This window comes from Notolepis coatsorum (genome assembly GCF_963971535.1).
Source record: "Notolepis coatsorum genome assembly, contig: SUPER_13_unloc_1, whole genome shotgun sequence".
Classification (NCBI taxonomy): domain Eukaryota; kingdom Metazoa; phylum Chordata; class Actinopteri; order Aulopiformes; family Paralepididae; genus Notolepis; species Notolepis coatsorum.
The window spans coordinates 1,049,125-1,069,867 of record NW_028174869.1 but is presented as its reverse complement, the minus strand read 5'-3'; the positions used below and the strand labels follow the sequence as shown (position 1 = coordinate 1,069,867).

General features: G+C 46.4%; 1 protein-coding gene across 1 annotated transcript in view; it reads left to right on the top strand.

Moving 5' to 3' along the window:
• Positions 1 to 20,743, top strand: part of LOC311239736 (uncharacterized protein) — a gene marked incomplete at its 3' end in the record, with an annotated part of 95,758 nt that overhangs the window by 10,714 nt on the left and 64,301 nt on the right. The window contains exons 2-4 of the mRNA XM_084338432.1: positions 3,782 to 3,844; positions 11,130 to 11,197; positions 20,231 to 20,305. Of these exons, the coding sequence (XP_084194558.1) occupies positions 3,820 to 3,844; positions 11,130 to 11,197; positions 20,231 to 20,305 (168 nt within the window). The 5' untranslated portion in view covers positions 3,782 to 3,819. The remainder of the gene's footprint in view (positions 1 to 3,781; positions 3,845 to 11,129; positions 11,198 to 20,230; positions 20,306 to 20,743) is intronic.

The following is a 20,743-nucleotide window of genomic DNA, read 5'->3' as shown; positions in this document are numbered from 1 at the left end:
ATGCAATCCATCCAGCTCCGTGTTGTTGACAATAATGCTACGGTCGGAAAGTATCTGACGCATCCTAGTGACCTAGTCTAGTGTGTGACATCATCAACTGTCGACGGCCGCTCAGACGGGGAGGGGCTCTCTCTCTCTCTCTCTCTCTCTCTCTCTCTCCTCTCTCTCTCTCGTGTGTTTTTAGCTAAAGTGGATAGAAAAGACAGTTTATGCAAAAGTCTTCTTAGGCACCCAAGAGTTTTTATATAAATTGTCTTACAGTAGATTCTTTTATTTTTAATAATAATTAGGGGTGCACCGATATATCGGTCGGGTATCGGTATCGGCCGATAAGTGCCTTGTTGACTGCTATCGGCCTATCGGCCGATAAGCTCAAATGTGCCGATAGCAGTCGCCGATAAATACCCATCAATTTGTGTAGCGTCAAAAGGCAAAAAAAAAAGTTCACTCGCGCGATCTACCTGCACAACGCCCGCCGTCCCCCCCACACACACACAATCTACTGCATCAAAGTAACTATTTATGATTAACAAGGCATTCGTTTTGTGGCATTAGCGTTATATAGTTAGTGTTACACGGACAATAACATCAGCATATTATTATTACCCATAGCAGCAAGGCATTACTCCGAGTCCGTTCATTAGCTCGGTTCCATTCCGTTGCTCATTCCGTACCCAACTACACATTCTGCAATCTGTTAATAAAGTTTTCAACCAGACAAATGTATAGAAAGGCTTTGTTTTATTATAACATTTGTTGCAGTAAAATCATTATGTCTCATTTGGTCATGCGTGGAGCGCCGGTCGGCGGGCCGGGCAGCTAACGTAGCTACGTTATTAGCTATTAGATGCAAGACTAACGTTACTGGTGAAAATGTGATTTGCGTTGGAATACTCCTTTGTCAACTTGCTGTACTTTGCTTGCAGGTCTGCAGTCATTATTGCTGCATTATGAATAGCCGCAACTTTAGCCAAGGTAACGTTATGGCTAAACCTTTAACAATAGTTAACGCTAGCTTTCGGTTAGCTGTTCAATGCTATTAATAACAACTCCCCGTCAACACCCTCTCTCGGGAAGATGGCATTTAAGAAAGTATCTGCTGTTAAAATGAAGTGTTACACGTTCAATAACAAGCATATTATTTACCCGAAGATAGCAGTAAACAAGGCATTACTCCGTTAGTACGTTCATAGCTCGGTTCCATTCCGTTGCTCATTCCGTACCCAACTACACATTCTGCAATCTGTTAATAAAGTTTTCAACCAGACAAATGTATAGAAAGGCTTTGTTTTATTATAACATTTGTTGCAGTAAAATCATTATGTCTCATTTGGTCATGCGTGGAGCGCCGGTAGCTACGTTAAGTGTGTTCTGCTCTCGCAAACAGAACATGCCCGGAAGTAGAAAAATTTATAAACGCTTGCCGATAGGTGGTAAGGACAGCAGGAGGTGGGTGCTAGCGGTCACCGGTGTGGCGTAATTGGCCGAATCGACTGTCAATCAAAATGGTTCCATTGCATTGGTTGAAAGCTCTGGTTGAGAGAATAGTATCCTGCTGCAGGCCGCAAGAATGGTTCCATTGCATTGGTTGAAAGCTCTGGTTGAGAAAATAGTATCCCTCTGCAGGCCGCAAGACGATACTGGGAGAGAGATAGTGATACCATAAACATATTTCTTGATGTTTCCTTTTTTTAAGTAAGTAAAGAGGCCTACAAATACAAACATACACATACAAATATACAGTAGTTTCATTAAAAATTTTTTTTTTTTTTTTTTTTTTTTTTTTTTTACAAATACTTATATACAAATATACAAATATCGGTATCGGTATCGGTATCGGCCGATAGTGTTAGTTGAACAATCGGTATCGGTATCGGCGGCCAATTTTCATATCGGTGCATCCCTAATAATAATATAAGCTGCATATAAGGAATACAACCAAATCCTCTGTCATACCATAAAATTATATTATTTATTATTATTATTATTTTGCATCGTGTTGAATCGCATCGTATCGCCCCGAATCGCATTATGTTGAATCAAATCGTATCGAATCGTATCGTATCTCAACAGGGGGTGAATCATATCGCCTCGCATCGCCCGGTGCTTCAAATGTATCGTTAATGTATCGTATCGTTGGCACCGTATCGAGATGCACATCGCATCGGCCTCAGTGAGGAGATGCACATCCCTAGTGGAGAGAGAGGAGAGCTGTGTAGAGAGAGAGAGGAGAGCTGTGTAGAGAGAGAGAGGAGAGCTGTGTAGAGAGAGAGAGAGGAGAGCTGTGTAGAGAGAGAGAGGAGAGCTGTGTAGAGAGAGAGAGAGGAGAGCTGTGTAGAGAGAGAGAGGAGAGCTGTGTAGAGAGAGAGAGAGGAGAGCTGTGTAGAGAGAGAGAGAGGAGAGCTGTGTAGAGAGAGAGAGAGAGAGAGGAGAGCTGTGTAGAGAGAGAGAGGAGAGCTGTGTAGAGAGAGAGAGGAGAGCTGTGTAGAGAGAGAGAGGAGAGCTGTGTAGAGAGAGAGAGAGAGAGAGAGAGAGAGGAGAGCTGTGTAGAGAGAGAGAGGAGAGCTGTGTAGAGAGAGAGAGAGGAGAGCTGTGTAGAGAGAGAGAGAGGAGAGCTGTGTAGAGAGAGAGAGAGAGGAGAGAGAGGAGAGCTGTGTAGAGAGAGAGAGAGGAGAGCTGTGTAGAGAGAGAGAGAGGAGAGCTGTGTAGAGAGAGAGAGAGGAGAGCTGTGTAGAGAGAGAGAGAGAGAGAGGAGAGAGAGGAGAGCTTTGTAGAGAGAGAGAGAGGAGAGCTGTGTAGAGAGAGAGAGAGGAGAGCTGTGTAGAGAGAGAGAGGAGAGCTGTGGAGAGAGAGAGAGAGGAGAGCTGTGTAGAGAGAGAGAGGAGAGAGAGAGAGAGAGAGAGAGGAGAGAGAGAGAGAGCTGTGTAGAGAGAGAGAGGAGAGAGAGGAGAGCTGTGTAGAGAGAGAGAGAGGAGAGCTGTGTAGAGAGGAGAGAGAGAGAGAGAGGAGAGCTGTGTAGAGAGAGAGAGAGAGGAGAGCTGTGTAGAGAGAGAGAGAGGAGAGCTGTGTAGAGAGGAGAGAGAGAGAGAGAGAGGAGAGCTGTGTAGAGAGAGAGAGAGGAGAGCTGTGTAGAGAGAGAGAGAGGAGAGCTGTGTAGAGAGAGAGAGAGAGGAGAGAGAGAGAGAGAGAGGAGAGAGAGGAGAGCTGTGTAGAGAGAGAGAGGAGAGAGAGGATAGCTGTGTAGAGAGAGAGAGAGGAGAGCTGTGTAGAGAGAGAGAGAGAGAGAGAGGAGAGACGTCATGTTGTATAGATGCTGCTGGGCTATAGCTCTGGTCCAAGAGGGGGGGGGGGGGAGAGGTGGGAGGAGAGCAGTGATTTAAAAAACCTCCAGGCTCTGGGCAGATCTTATGTGGGGCGGGGGGGGGGGGGGGGGGTCCCGGGTTCGACCACCGCAGCGCGTCCTCCTCCCCACATCCTCTCTCTGCCGGCTCCGTCCAATAAAGCAATAAAATGCAAAAAATAAAATAAAATATCTAAAACAAAAAAACAGACATGTTGTCACTTTAACTCAACGTAGCTAAAGTCGGCTGCTTTGTTAAATGACACGACGTCGTGGATGAAGTGTGACGGTGGAGGCTGCGGCGGCCGCGCCACCCGGGCGTTACTCCTGGACTGAAAGATATATCTGAGTGGAGATATTATCCACCGGAGAAGGAAATGAGTTAATAATTTGTCACCGTCGCTCTAAGTTATGTGTCTGTTGTTCTTTTCCCGTCTGCAGTGAGAGAAGGCATGAAGACATGATCCTAGTCGTCAGTCATGGCCGATAAGAGAAAACTGCAAGGTGAGGAAGCAACCTGACCCTGACCCCTGACCCCTGACCCCCTCTCCTCCTCCTCTCACCCTGACCCCCTCTCCTCCTCCTCCTCTGACCCCTGACCCCCTCTCCTCCTCCTCTAACCCTGACCCCTGACCCCCTCTCCTCCTCCTCTAACCCTGACCCCTGACCCCCTCTCCTCCTCCTCCTCACACCCTGACCCCTGACCCCCCTCTCCTCCTCCTCTAACCCTGACCCCTGACCCCCTCTCCTCCTCCTCTCACCCTGACCCCTGACCCCCTCTCCTCCTCCTCTAACCCTGACCCCTGACCCCCTCTCCTCCTCCTCTAACCCTGACCCCTGACCCCCTCTCCTCCTCTGACCCTGACCCCTGACCCCCTCTCCTCCTCCTCTCACCCTGACCCCTGACCCCTCCCCTCTCCTCCTCTCACCCTGACCCCTGACCCCCTCTCCTCCTCCTCTAACCCTGACCCCTGACCCCCTCTCCTCCTCCTCTCACCCTGACCCCCTCTCCTCCTCCTCTGACCCCTGACCCCCTCTCCTCCTCTCACCCTGACCCCTGACCCCCTCTCCTCCTCCTCTCACCCTGACCCCTGACCCCCTCTCCTCCTCCTCTCACCCTGACCCCTGACCCCCTCTCCTCCTCCTCTCACCCTGACCCCTGACCCCCTCTCCTCCTCCTCTAACCCTGACCCCCTCTCCTCCTCTCACCCTGACCCCTGACCCCCTCTCCTCCTCTGACCCTGACCCCTGACCCCCTCTCCTCCTCCTCTGACCCTGACCCCTGACCCCCTCTCCTCCTCCTCTAACCCTGACCCCCTCTCCTCCTCCTCTCACCCTGACCCCTGACCCCCTCTCCTCCTCCCCCTCTCCTCCTCCTCTGACCCTGACCCCTGACCCCCTCTCCTCCTCCTCTAACCCTGACCCCTGACCCCCTCTCCTCCTCCTCTAACCCTGACCCCTGACCCCCTCTCCTCCTCCTCTAACCCTGACCCCCTCTCCTCCTCCTCTCACCCTGACCCCTGACCCCCTCTCCTCCTCCTCTAACCCTGACCCCCTCTCCTCCTCCTCTGACCCCTGACCCCTGACCCCCTCTCCTCCTCTCACCCTGACCCCTGACCCCCTCTAACACGTCGCTCCTCTCCTTCAGACACTAAAGGACTCTACATGCTACAGAAACTGCGAAGCAACGGTGTTGCAGACACTCTGCCTTTATGCTTCTGCAACGTGGACGCGCAGCCTGTGCAACATTGTACCCCCGGATGTAGCTAGGTCCCCTAGATAGATGTAGCTAGGTCCCCTAGATAGATGTAGCTAGGTCCCCTAGATAGATGTAGCTAGGTCCCCTAGATAGATGTAGCTAGGTCCCCTAGATAGATGTAGCTAGGTCCCCTAGATAGATGTAGCTAGGTCCCCTAGATAGATGTAGCTAGGTCCCCTAGATAGATGTAGCTAGGTCCCCTAGATAGATGTAGCTAGGTCCCCTAGATAGATGTAGCTAGGTCCCCTAGATAGATGTAGCTAGGTCCCCTAGATAGATGTAGCTAGGTCCCCTAGATAGATGTAGCTAGGTCCCCTAGATAGATGTAGCTAGGTCCCCTAGATAGATGTAGCTAGGTCCCCTAGATAGATGTAGCTAGGTCCCCTAGATAGATGTAGCTAGGTCCCCTAGATAGATGTAGCTAGGTCCCCTAGATAGATGTAGCTAGGTCCCCTAGATAGATGTAGCTAGGTCCCCTAGATAGATGTAGCTAGGTCCCCTAGATAGATGACGCTTCCCTTCTCAACCAACCCATTGATAACAAGCGGAAAAAGAAGCAGTATTTGTACTTCCGGGCGGGGGGTTTCAAAATAAAGGAGCGACGTCTAAAAGCACCGTAAATACGTTTATTTTGTACATTATCTAACGTTAACACTAACTACGCACTACCATGAGAAGACACTGCGTCTCGATGTGTGGAGTGAAACTGTGGAACAGTCTGAATGTGGTGCTAAAGCAATGTCCAAACATGAGACAATTCAAACTGATGTATAAGGAAATGATGTTCACGAGGTACAGGGATGAGGAAGGGACTTGATATTCACGGGTGTTTACAGTTTTATTTGATTTCTTTCATGTTTTACATATATCGTTTTTTCTTTTTGTTTTGCATATATATATATTTTTTTCTTTTTTATGTTTTTAAATAGTACACTCATTTGAGTAGTGGAAAAGGGGTAGGATTAAATAAGATACTTCTTCCTACTCCTTTTCGAACATGTAGATTGAGTTGTGTTTTGCTTTTGTTATTGTTTGTTTGTATTCATTGCATGTTCGAAATAAAGATTTCAAATCAAAATCAAATCAAAACGAATCTAAAGTTAGTTTAGGTTCGTGTTAACGTTAGATAATGTACAAAATAAACGTATTTACGGTGCTTTTAGACGTCGCTCTTTTATTTTGGAATCCCCCGCCCGGAAGTAAAAATGATGCTTCTTTTTCCGCTTGTTATCAATGGGTTGGTTGAGAAGGGAAGCGTCATCTATCTAGGGGACCTAGCTACATCCGGGGTACAATGTTGCTGCGCGTCGACGTTGCAGAAGCATAAAGGCAGAGTGTCTGCAACACCGCTGCTTTGTCGATGTTGCTTCGCAGTTTCTGTAGCATGCAGAGGCCTTTAGGCATAAGTTGCCTGAAGTGACGTCACGGCCGTGCTCGCGTCTGATACGCTTTTTGACTCGCTCCGTGCATGTTATTCGTGCGTGGACCTTTTTAACCCTTTCTGAGTGGCATTTCCGGCGTCAAATGGAAAAAAAAATATTAAATTAGATACCAATGATGCAAACTACCCATAATTGCAGAGTAGGGTTTAGCCTGCAAGTTGGTCTTTAACCTTTATCTATCCAGGCAAGCAATTAAGAACAAATTCTTATATACAAAAGCAGCCGGAGTAAGAGTAAAATAGTTAGACAGGGTCAAATAGAATATACAGTAAAATAGTGCAATAGTTAGTAAAAATAGAATCGGTGCAATAAAATAGTTAGTAAAATAGAATAGACAGTAAAATAATGCAATAGTGAAGTAGTGCAAATAAAATTGGTCTCATCTACAGTACAGCTATCACAGTCTGGATGCAATGAGTCCAAGCAGCAGTGAAAAGCATGTTAAAAGGTATTAAAAGGCTAAGGTGAAGAGGTACGTTATTTTATAAAATATTAAGAGATCTAGCCTCCCTAATGTCCATAGGTAGCGTGTTCCATAGCTTTGGTGCATCGTTAGCGACGGCTGCTTCCCTGATTTTGGTTGGGAACCTTCAACAGACCAGCAGTAGATGATCGTAATGTTCTAAGAGGCACATATTTGACTAGAGAACTGTAGCTCGGTGCTGTTCCATTTAGTGCTTTGTATATAAGGAGGAGGACCTTGAAATCAATTGTCGAGTGTAGAGTGTCGACAGTGTTTTTGATTTTGTATATGCCTGCTAGAGCGTCACGTCACGCCCACCGCAGCGCTTGACTGAATACCGCATCAACGCTGTTTTTTATAATAATACTAGTCTCAACCAAAGCAATGCAAGGGAAACATTTTGATTGACAGTCGAATCTGCCAATTACGTCACACCGCTTGCACCCGCCTCTGCTGTTACCACCAATCGGCAAGCGCCTATTCGGTTTTTACTTCCTGGATGTTAGCCATTGATCACAACAAGGCTATTAACATTAGCTCCCCGCCGGAGTGGACTACCAGAGCTCCAGTCCACAGGAGTACTAAACGAGGTATAATGATTTTACTGCAACGAATATTATAATAAAAGCCCTTCGTTCTATACACTTGTCTGATTGAAAACTTTATTAACAGACCGCAGAATGGGACAACTCAGCACGCTCTGAGCAAAGAAAGGAACTGAGATATGAATTGAGTAATGCTTGCCTTGCTATGGTCCGGTAAATACGCTGATGTTATTGAACGTGTAACTATATAACGTTAATGCCACAAAACGAATGCCTTTATTATAAAGTAGTAACTTTATAATAATAATAAGAAGAAAGGGTCGGGGGGGTAACCACCCCTGCCCGCGACACCGAGTGAACGGCGCACGACCAGAGGGGAGACTTCGAATCCGTGTTTCACTTTCAATAACGAATGCGTGCTATATATACTATTTTATTGCACTGCACTATTGCATTATTTTACTGTCTATTCTATTTTACTAACTATAATAATAAGAAGACGCACTTCTTCAACCAGTATCTGAAATAATGGGGGGAAAAAAAATATATATAAATCTAACCCTAACTAACCTTACTGTCATGCACTTGTCCTAATAAACTAACCTACACTGTAACACGCAACACTTTGATGAACATTGTTACTCAGCTGATAGAGTTGTACCCTTCTTGCTGTCTTGTCGTACAGAACTTGTAAGTCGCTTTGGATAAAAGCGTCAGCTAAATGACTAAATGTAAATGTAAATCAATAAATGTAAAGGTAGCTAATATAAACAAGCACTTATGGACACATATAAGAGAGAAAGGAGCTTGAGATATGTGACTGCTGCCTAATACATATTTCTTCTCATTTGGATAATTGGATATATAAAAACTGTACTTTTATTTAATTTTTCATTATTTGTTATATTATTTTTATTTGTACTATTAAATTATAAGGTACACTATTGTAAGGAAGGGGCAGGGCTTGGTGCATCTTTTTTTTTTTACTTCGCCCTGTTCCTTCTCGAACACTTATTCATTGTATGGAAATAGTCTTTGACTATTTACCTTTTTGTTTTTTAAACTTGTTTTATGTTTCTATGTTCGAGACAAATAAAAATCAAATAAAATCTCTCTCCTCTGTCTCTCTCTATCTGTCTCTCTCCCCCCTCTCCCCCCCCCTCTCTCTCCCCCTCTCTCTACCCCTCTCTCTATCTCTACCCCCCCTCTCTCTCTCTCTCTACCCCTCTAGTCTCCCCCTACCCCTCTCTCTATCTCTACCCCCTCTCTCTCTCTCTCTCTCTCTCTCTGTGCGTTGCTTTACACCACGTTAATGCAAATTGTTAACAACTTCTGTGAAGTTAGCTGAGTTAGGCAAGTTAGGTCGAGCGCAGCTGAACAATGGACAACAACAACAACAGCGGCGGCGTGAGGCTGCAGTACTCGCAGGAGGACAACAACAACAGCAGCAGCGGCGGCGTGAGGCTGCAGTACTCGCAGGAGGACAACAACAACAGCAGCAGCGGCGGCGTGAGGCTGCAGTACTCGCAGGAGGCACTCCTCTGCTTTCGAGACGGAGTCGCAGCGCCACCGAGGAACCTACCAGCGGACCTGAAGATACGCAGACGGGGGAAACGAGCTGGCATGAGCGTGAGGGACAGGAGGCACGGGAGGCGCCTCTCTGAACTGCTGCGGTCAGGCAAGCGCTACCGGAGTCTCATGGCCAGCACAGAGAGACTCAGAAGGAGCTTCTATCCTCAGGCCATCAGGATGCTAAATGACAACAACACTATGTAACAAACCATCAAATACACTCACAGCACACACTCACTTTAAATAAACAACTCACTGTAGCACCCACTTTACCCACTTTACCCACTTTAGACACTTTAACACACTTTGGGCTAGATCCACGAAGAATGGATTGCACGGTGCTAATGGCACTCTTACTTTATGAATTGAAAATGGGGGACCCTGATGTAAACAAGACGAAAGTCTTTCTCTGGTCTGCATCCCCTTAACAATTGTGTGTATTGAGCCGTACTGTATTGTACCCATTCTGTAATCTGTTAATAAAAAAACCTGCGCAGTGATTGATTGAATGAAAAGGGACGACCCAGCTCCCTCAGTGACTACAGGCCGGTCGCTCTGACGTCACACGTCATGAAGACCTTTGAGCGGCTGGTCCTGCAGCACCTCAAGCCCCTGGTGCGTGACTCCCTCGACCCCCTGCAGTTTGCATACCAGGCAAACATCGGGGTGGAGGACGCCATCATCTACATGCTCCACAGAGCGTACACGCACCTGGAGAAGCCGCGCAGCTCAGTGAGGATTATGTTCTTCGACTTCTCCAGCGCCTTCAACACCATCCAGCCGTCACTGCTAGCAGAGAAGCTCTCTGTGATGCAACTGGAGCACGGCTTGGTGGCCTGGATCAAGGACTACCTCACTGAGAGACCGCAGTACGTCAGACTAAAGGACAGTCAGTCTGACGTACTGGTGAGCAACACCGGCACCCCCCAAGGAACTGTGGTCACTCTTCCTCTTCACCCTCAGACTTCTGCCACAACTCAAGCGGGTGCCACCTGCAGAAGTTCTCTGACGACTCCTCCATCGTAAGCTACATCACCGACGATGATGAGGAGGAGTACAGAGCCCTGGTGGAGAGCTTTGTGGGGTGGAGCGACAGCAACCACCTCCAACTCAACACCAGTAAGACCAAGGAGCTGGTGGTGGACTTCCGGAGGGGCAAGAAGAGGCCCCCCCCCGATTCCCATCACCATCCGAGGGGAGGAGGAGGTGGAGGTGGTGGAGACATATATGTTTAGTAAACCTGAACAATAAACGACTGTTCTTCCTGAGGAGACTCAGGTCCTTCAACGTGTGCAATAGACTGCTGCAGTCGTTCTACCAGTCTGTAGTGGCCAGCATCCTCTTCTATGCTGTGGCATGCTGGGGAGGCTACACCAACTCAAGGGACACCAACAAGCTCAACAAGCTGGTGAGGAAGGCTAGCTCCGTGGTGGGAGTCGAGCTGCTCAGACTAGAGGTGGTGGCAGAGAGGGGGATGAGAAGGAAGCTGGCTGCTATCCTGGAGAACCCCTACCACCCCCTCTACGACGAGCTAGTCAAGATGAGAAGCTCGTTCAGTCACAGACTCATACCCCCCCGACACTCAACTAACCGCCTCGGCCAGTCCTTCATACCAGCGGCCATCAGGCTCCACAACAGTGGGCAGGGACTGCTGCCAGACATCCAACTAGAACTAATAGGAACCCAAGGAGGACAATAACACTACCTTATGCATACCGCACCTTATGTGAATACTGTATATTTCAGTTAGTTAGATAGTAAATTATATTGACTTGTTATTTAGTTTACACTGCTTGTGTTGTTTTTACTACCTGTACCCCCCCCACCTTCCCCCACGCTGCTATGATGCCTGAATTTCCCCAAGGGGATCAATAAAGGATTATCTTATCTTATCTTATCTTATCTTATCTTATCTTATCTTATCTTATCTTATCTCTCTCTCCTCCTCTCTCTACCCCCTCTCTCTCTACCCCCTCTCTCTCTCTCTTTGTCCCCCCCCCCCCCACAGGTGAAATAGATCGATGTTTGAAGAAAGTGACAGAAGGAGTGGAACAGTTTGAAGACATCTGGCAAAAGGTGAGCAGCTCGACTGCCTCCCAGGTGAAGAACAAACCCTAGTAACCCTAACTAACCTCACTGTCATGTTATCTAACCCTAACTAACCTCTCTGTCATGTTATCTAACCCTAACTAACCTCTCTGTCATGTTATCTAACCCTAACTAACCTCACTGTCATGTTATCTAACCCTAACTAACCTCTCTGTCATGTTATCTAACCCTATCTAACCTCTCTGTCATGTTATCTAACCCTATCTAACCTCTCTGTCATGTTATCTAACCCTAACTAACCTCACTGTCATGTTATCTAACCCTATCTAACCTCTCTGTCATGTTATCTAACCCTAACTAACCTCACTGTCATGTTATCTAACCCTAACTAACCTCTCTGTCATGTTATCTAACCCTAACTAACCTCTCTGTCATGTTATCTAACCCTAACTAACCTCTCTGTCATGTTATCTAACCCTAACTAACCTCTCTGTCATGTTATCTAACCCTAACTAACCTCACTGTCATGTTATCTAACCCTAACTAACCTCACTGTCTCTCTCTCTAACCCTAACTAACCTTACTCTCTCTCTCTCTCTCTCTCTCTCTCTCTCTCTCTCTCTCTCTCTCTCTCTCTCTCTCTCTCTCTCTCTCTCTCTAACCCTAACTAACCTCACTGTCATGTTATCTAACCTCACTGTCATGTTATCTAACCCTAACTAACCTCTCTGTCATGTTATCTAACCCTAACTAACCTCACTGTCTCTCTCTCTAACCCTAACTAACCTCTCTGTCATGTTATCTAACCCTAACTAACCTCACTGTCTCTCTCTCTAACCCTAACTAACCTCTCTGTCATGTTATCTAACCCTAACTAACCTCACTGTCATGTTATCTAACCCTAACTAACCTCTCTGTCTCTCTCTCTAACCCTAACTAACCTCACTGTCATGTTATCTAACCCTAACTAACCTCACTGTCTCTCTCTCTAACCCTAACTAACCTCACTGTCATGTTATCTAACCCTAACTAACCTCTCTGTCATGTTATCTAACCCTAACTAACCTCTCTGTCATGTTATCTAACCCTAACTAACCTCACTGTCTCTCTCTCTAACCCTAACTAACCTTACTGTCATGTTATCTAACCTCACTGTCATGTTATCTAACCCTAACTAACCTTACTCTCTCTCTCTCTCTTTCTCTCTCTCTCTCTCTAACCCTAACTAACCTTACTGTCATGCACTTGTCCTAATAAACTAACCTACACTGTAGCACTCAGCACTTTGATGAACATTGTTACTCAGCTGATAGAGCTGTGCCCAGTACTCGAGTTGAGGGCGGATGGCATCCCCCCTGAAATAAAAATGGTCAATATCATCCCCCTTCTAAAACGGCCACCCCCCCTTCCCATCCCTTACATCAAAGTGCGCCCGCCCGCCAAACCTGAATGAATTATTCATAAAAGTTCAAGTTGCAATTTCTTTCTTCACCTCAGGGTGGCAGCACCTTCTCTAGCAATAGCTGTCTCCACGTGACCCCCATACTATGTCCGGAATGCTGGCAAGGAATGCTGCGCGCCAACCGTACAACTGCGCACGTAATACTGGAATACAACTAATGTCATCGGCGAGGCCATGTATCCTGCAGTAATAGCCATGGTGGTGAATGCACCTAAAAAATTAAAGTTGATGAAGAGGGCCGCCGCTTCCAGGAGCGGTAGAAATTAGAATGTTTTTTCACTAAATACAGAAGCATGTGTTTGTGCCTAATTTGCGAACAGAGCGTTGCCGTTCAAAGGAAAACTGCACCAAAGCAAGCTATGAAGTGGCGATGTGTAAACCTGTTACAGAAGGCGAGTTTATTGAAGACTGATGGAGGCAGTGGATAGCATTTGCCCCAAAAAGAAACAAGAGTTTGCTAATATGTGTCGTGCTCGAAACACCGTGGCCAGGAGAGTTGAAGAATTATCAGCGGACATTAACACTTTGACTGCCCGAGTGTAATTTCTTATTAGTCCCTTGAATGCCCACATCCACTCCAATGTTAACGTTAATATCGCCTAATCTATGTTTTAAATTATGGCTATGTGTCTAATCTGCCCGTCGCTTATCAAAGACTCATTTTCCAGTCAACATTGTTATGGCAGATTGTTTTTTTATCGCTTCATTTCCGTTTTCTAGCATTTTGAAAATCACTCGATTTCACGGAAAAAACAACACATTCCATGATGATCGCCTTTTACTGGAATATTCTAGAACGTTGTCATTGTTCGGCCATGTCATGAATCGTTTTCAAATAAACGCTAGATTATCGATAGTATATGTGTACGCACGCACGCTCTTGCGGCGAGCCGAAAATCGAGTCTCCTATTTCCTGACGGCGCGCACAGTCAAACAGCCTATCACCATAATCACATAAAAGCTTATATCGCTGTGAAAACTAGTCTGATTATCCTAATACTGATAACATAGATTCCTTACCTGAGATCAGATGGTATCCAAATGGTTTATTCCAATTCCCGATCGCCATTCGAAAAAATCGCTCATTTGATTGATCCATCGTGTATACAGTAAAACACATATTCCCCGCGGCTCCGAGGCTCCAGAGTGAAGCTGGTAGACCCCGGTTACATGAGCGAGAAGTAAAATGTGGAGTGCAGGTTTTTTTCCCCCATTCATTTTCATTGAGTCCAATCCAAAAGGGTGATTTACCATCTGGGAGACGACAGGGGGCGCTTTTTTCACATCTGAGCGCCGGGGGTGCCTGGGTCTCCAACGGTAGACTCGCGTGATGCAATATGATTCAGATCGCTAATAAAAATGTAAAAAAAATAAAAATTCTCGTGAGTGGGCATTCAACCCGCGGGGGGTAAACGCGAGAAAACTCGTGGATGGCATTCAAAGTGTTAAAGGAGTTTTACCGACAGCTGGATAAAAGGTAAATACCCAGAAATGCGAACATTTGCAAAGATAATGCTGAGCTTGTTCGGCTCTCCATATACCGTAATTCCTCTAATAGTAGTTCAAGTTCAAGTTCTTTAATAGTTGTCATACAGAAGTACAGAATACTTTCATACAAAATGCTTCTTACTGTTACGCTCCAGAGACTGTGCTAGACAAGATAGTATCAAATAACATAATATAGCATGTAATTTAGAAGAAGAAAAATGAGGTCACAGTGTTCGGTATAGACATATGTACAATGTTCTGAGTTACCATATAATATACAATACTATGCAGTGTACTAATGTACAGTACTATCTAGTGCAAAGCAGAAATGGGATGAGGTACAATTTTAGGTACAATTTACAGTAAGGTGTACGAGTTGTAGTGCAATCCTTCATCAATAAATATAAAGTGTGGGGAGTGGGTGCTACAGTGTGTTTGTTTAAAGTGGGTGTGTGCTATAAAGTGTGTGGAGTGGGTGCTACAGTGTGTTTGTTTAAAGTGAGTGTGTGCGTGTGGATGTGTGTGCTATGTGCGTTTGGTGGTTGTTGTTGTGTAGTGTTCATTCATTGTTCGTTTAGCAGCCTGATGGCCTGGGGATAGAAGCTTCTTCTGAGTCTTTCTGTGCTCGCCTTGAGACTCCGGTATCGCTTGCCTGACCGCAGCAGTTCAAAGAGGCAGTTGTTCGGGTGACTGGAGTCTTTAATGATTCTCTTAGCCTTGCCCGTGCAACGCTTGTTGTAAATGTTCTGGAGGGTGGGGAGCCCCCCTCCAATTGTGCGTTCGGCTGAACGTGTCACTCTTTGTAGTCTGCTTCGGTCTTGTGCAGTGCTATTCCCAAACCAGGAGGTGATGTTGCCGGTCAAGATGCTCTCAATTGTACATGAGTAGAAGTTCTTAAGGATCTTCTGACTGACTTGGAACTTCCTTAGGCGCCTGAGGAAGTAGAGGCGTTGTCGTGCCTTCTTCACAACACTGTCAATGTGTGTGGTCCATGTCAAGTCCTCGGATATGTAGGCTCCGAGGTACTTAAAGCTGTTGACTCTCTCAACCGGTGCCCCGTCGATGCTGAGGGGGCTGTAGTCCTTGACCCCCGACCTCCTGAAGTCCACAATCATCTCCTTTGTTTTGCTGACGTTCGGGGAGAGGCTGTTTTCCTGGCACCATCCCGCCAGGACCTTGACCTCTTCCAGGTAGGCCCTCTCGTCGTTGGCAGAGATCAGGCCCACCACCACTGTGTCGTCAGCAAATTTGATGATTGTATTGCTACTCCGCTGAGCCACACAGTCGTGTGTGTACAGGGAGTAGAGGAGGGGACTCAGAACACAGCCCTGGGGGGCCCCTATGTTGAGGGTGATGGATGAGGAGGTGCAGTTGCCTGCTCTCACCACCTGGGGTCTGCCAGTCAGGAAGTCCAAGACCCACTGGCAGAGGTCATAGCCCAAGCCCAGGTCCCTGAGCTTGGCTATGAGTATGGAGGGGACTATGGTATTGAATGCCGAGCTGTAGTCGATGAACAGCATTCTCACATAGTTCCCCTGCCTCTTGTCCAGGTGTGATGCTGCTGTGTGCAGCACATGGGCTATGGCGTCCTCCGTGGACCTGTTGGGGCGGTATGCAAATTGCAGGGGGTCCATGTTGATGGGGAGGGAGGAGCAGATGTAGCCCTTTACTAGCTTCTCAAAGCACTTCATGGCTATGGAGGTGAGAGCTACAGGGCGGTAGTCGTTGAGGCAAGCAGGCTTGGATTTTTTGGGTACAGGGATAATAGTGGACTTCTTCAGACAGGTGGGGATGACAGCCTGTTCTAAGGACAGGTTAAATATGTCAGTGAATACCGGGGCCAGTTGGTCGGCACAGACTTTTAGGACGCGGCCGGGGATGCCGTCCGGACCTGCTGCCTTCCTGATATTCACTTTTTTAAAGGTCCGCCTCACCTCATGCTCTGTTACCCTGAACACTGTGCCTCCATCAGCAGCCGACCCCCCCCCCCCCATTGCCGTGGCTTGTGAGCTGGTGTTGTTATTACCAGCATCAAAACTCGCATAGAAGGTATTGAGGTCATTTGCTAAGGAGATGTCACTGTTCAGTTTGAGGGGGGTGCCTTTGTAGTCTGTCATCGTAACCCCGTAACCCCGGCTTATATTTGTTTCAACTGTAGCTGATACCAGGCTTGTATTAGGAGGAGGCATGTATAAGAGAGAGGCCTATATTTCAAATTTCCAAACGGATCATAATGAATAAATCAACATTTTGTGTCAGTTTGAACCCAGTAAAATGTACTGGGTTCATTTATTGAAACCAAGTACTGTATGAAACAGGTGGTCAAAAAAAGTAAAATAAAGTAAAATAGTGCAATCACAATACTGGTATAATAATAATAACTTTGTTTTATACAATTCTGAGGTAGGCTTACTCTCTTCGTAAACATTAACACCATACCATTATATGGTATTTACTGCACAGCCAGGCCGGCTTATAATTGCTTAGCTCAACAGCGCACCCGGTCATTAATAGAGACCCGGTTTTTAATTGAATACCAGACTGACTCCCACCTGCTCGATATTTTACGCATCTCAACCACTGCTCTCAAACCAGACCGTGTGTGTGTACTGCAGTCCAGATCTCAGTTTCACCTCTCATTAGTTTCAGTAAGTTGCTTGTCTCTTGTCTTGCTCATGTGAAATTGATAATTTGTAGTTTCTGCGTGATATGAGTGAGTAAAATGAAGCCTACATGGGATGTTTCTCAGCTTCACAGAACTCTAAGGATCTCTATTTCTATGTGTACAGTTATCTCTTGGTGATGGGTGTCTAGACGTGGGTGAGATGAGAAGAACACTGATTGTTCAGTAAGAGACCTACACCTGGTGTCTCGGCTACACTGTCATTTGAAAAAGAAAAATCGTCAATCGTCATTGCACTGTAAATCTTGTAATCCAGTGGCTGTGGCTTTGTTGTGTTCAAACAGTACAGTATGTGCCATTTTTACATTTAAGTTTGACATATTTAGTACATTTGCTGAAATACAGTTCTTAATTTTCTCACTTGCTACATGAGAGTTATTATGTTCTCAATTGTGGCTGACAAAAGTTAACAATAAATAATGTTATTAGGAATAAATGTGCCTCCTGCGTGAACTGTGCATAGCTGAATAGACTGTATTTTAACTTCGGTCCTATGGTGGAACTTGGAGAGCCAGCTACGTTCTCAGGTGGTACTTGGAGAGCCAGCTACGTTCTCAGGTGGTACTTGGAGAGCCAGCTACGTTCTCAGGTGGTACTTGGAGAGCCAGCTACGTTCTCAGGTGGTACTTGGAGAGCCAGCTACGTTCTCAGGTGGTACTTGGAGAGCCAGCTACGTTCTCAGGTGGTACTTGGAGAGCCAGCTACGTTCTCAGGTGGTACTTGGTGTAAAAAGGTTAAGCAACGGATGAGTTTAAAGCTAAGCTACGTTTTTCTCTCTTGTTAGAAGAGGGATCACTTCATCAGTTAGATTTGATTTGATCTTTATTTATCTCGAACATTTTCAACCATAAACACACACATTTGTAATAACAAAAAAAAAAACTAAAACGAAATAAAATACAAATACAATTAAATATAACTTCCTATGGGAGCAATAATCAACATAGCTCAAGACAAATGGTTTTGTTCGAGAAGGGACAGAAAGAAGCAAAGCTCATCCGGTCCTGCCCCTTCCTTACAATATCATCATATTATGTCATAAGTTATCTATCAATAGTTAACTAACGTAGCTAGCTAAACCACGAGGACTTGGATGTCTTTAACCAGGCTAGCATTTGTGTCGGCTAATCATCATAAAAATATGAATCCCCCCCCCAATAATATGTGCTATCAAGAGTAGTGTATCCACTCCCACTCTGTAATTATAGTTTCCAAATACTCCTAAAAGCTTGATTTGCGTATTCAAATCATTAACATGTTCTACCGGGGGACGACATCCCCGGACCCCCCTACTCTGCGTCCCCCCCCCGGACCCCCCTACCCTGCGTCCCCCCCCCCGGACCCCCCTACCCTGCCCCCCCCCCCCCCGGACCCCCCTACCCTGCGTCCCCCCCCCGGACCCCCCTACCCTGCCCCCCCCCCCCCCCCGGACCCCCCTACTCTGCGTCCCCCCCCCCCGGACCCCCCTACTCTGCGTCCCCCCCCCCCGGACCCCCCTACCCTGACTTGTTGTACAGAACTCGAGTACTGGGCCCAACCTGATGACTTGTTGTACAGAACTCCAGTACTGGGCCCAACCTGACGACTTGTTGTACAGAACTCCAGTACTGGGCCCAACCTGATGACTTGTTGTACAGAACTCCAGTACTGGGCCCAACCTGATGACTTGTTGTACAGAACTCCAGTACTGGGCCCAACCTGATGACTTGTTGTACAGAACTCGAGTACTGGGCCCAACCTGATGACTTGTTGTACAGAACTCGAGTACTGGGCCCAACCTGATGACTTGTTGTACAGAACTCCAGTACTGGGCCCAACCTGATGACTTGTTGTACAGAACTCCAGTACTGGGCCCAACCTGATGACTTGTTGTACAGAACTCCAGTACTGGGCCCAACCTGATGACTTGTTGTACAGAACTCCAGTACTGGGCCCAACCTGATGACTTGTTGTACAGAACTCCAGTACTGGGCCCAACCTGATGACTTGTTGTACAGAACTCCAGTACTGGGCCCAACCTGATGACTTGTTGTACAGAACTCCAGTACTGGGCCCAACCTGACGACTTGTTGTACAGAACTCGAGTACTGGGCCCAACCTGATGACTTGTTGTACAGAACTCCAGTACTGGGCCCAACCTGATGACTTGTTGTACAGAACTCCAGTACTGGGCCCAACCTGATGACTTGTTGTACAGAACTCCAGTACTGGGCCCAACCTGACGACTTGTTGTACAGAACTCGAGTACTGGGCCCAACCTGATGACTTGTTGTACAGAACTCCAGTACTGGGCCCAACCTGATGACTTGTTGTACAGAACTCCAGTACTGGGCCCAACCTGATGACTTGTTGTACAGAACTCCAGTACTGGGCCCAACCTGATGACTTGTTGTACAGAACTCCAGTACTGGGCCCAACCTGATGACTTGTTGTACAGAACTCCAGTACTGGGCCCAACCTGATGACTTGTTGTACAGAACTCCAGTACTGGGCCCAACCTGATGACTTGTTGTACAGAACTCCAGTACTGGGCCCAACCTGATGACTTGTTGTACAGAACTCCAGTACTGGGCCCAACCTGATGACTTGTTGTACAGAACTCCAGTACTGGGCCCAACCTGATGACTTGTTGTACAGAACTCCAGTACTGGGCCCAACCTGATGACTTGTTGTACAGAACTCCAGTACTGGGCCCAACCTGATGACTTGTTGTACAGAACTCCAGTACTGGGCCCAACCTGATGACTTGTTGTACAGAACTCGAGTACTGGGCCCAACCTGATGACTTGTTGTACAGAACTCGAGTACTGGGCCCAACCTGACGACTTGTTGTACAGAACTCCAGTACTGGGCCCAACCTGATGACTTGTTGTACAGAACTCCAGTACTGGGCCCAACCTGATGACTTGTTGTACAGAACTCCAGTACTGGGCCCAACCTGATGACTTGTTGTACAGAACTTGTAAGTCTCTTTGGATAAAAGCGTCAGCTGCTAAATGACTAAATGTAAATACCCATTGTTCAATTAATAAACTGTATGCCTCACTGTCACTGTGTGGAAGAGACTGGGGTCATTATTTTGTGCAACAAGGCAACATCGGGCTCGACTTAAAACATGACTTTCCTAACGTAGTGAAACTAAATGTAACAGATTAACACGTAGATATAGTGAGAACCAGGGGACGTAGAGAAATGTGTTCCTCCTGCTCTTCTGATCTATTGATCACTGAATGGAACTGTAAACAGATTATTGGGATGCTAGATCCTAATGTGAAACACTGTGATTTACCTCACCTTGCTACCTCTCTGACTTTTTTATGCTCGCTTATGCCTGTGTTTCTTACTGCTGTTGAGGCACTTTGAACTGCAATGTCTGTATGAATAGATCCTAATGTTTAATGTGGTCTTTGTTTCTGTCTCCTCACAGCTCCACAATGCAGCCAACGCCAACCAGAAGGAGAAGTATGAAGCAGACCTCAAGAAGGAGATTAAAAAGCTACAGGTGAGTCCATGGGGGGGGGGCAGTGAAGTCTGGATTGGTTAAGAAGACTTGTCACTCTAGAACCTCGCATGTCAATTCAGGGGGGCGTGAATCCTTTGCTTCCTGCCAAAGCGCTGTTCTTCTCCAAACTCTTTTCTCTCGTCTGGGGAGGGGTTTTAGTTTGTGTTGTGTGATAACAACTAGGGGTGTGAGGATGCGACCGATTACCATTATTCAGGCAACGATTCAATGCATCATGAAATCTCTTCATTTGACCACGATTCGATTAGATTAACTTTCGATTCATTTTCTATCAGTTAATTCCCCAAGAAATTTGAATACACAAATGTGTCTGGGGGAACTGATTCATTCAGCATGAATGGAGTATAGGTCAATAAAAAACAATACACACAACAACAACAACAAAAAAAACATTAAAAAAAAATAAAAGATTATTTT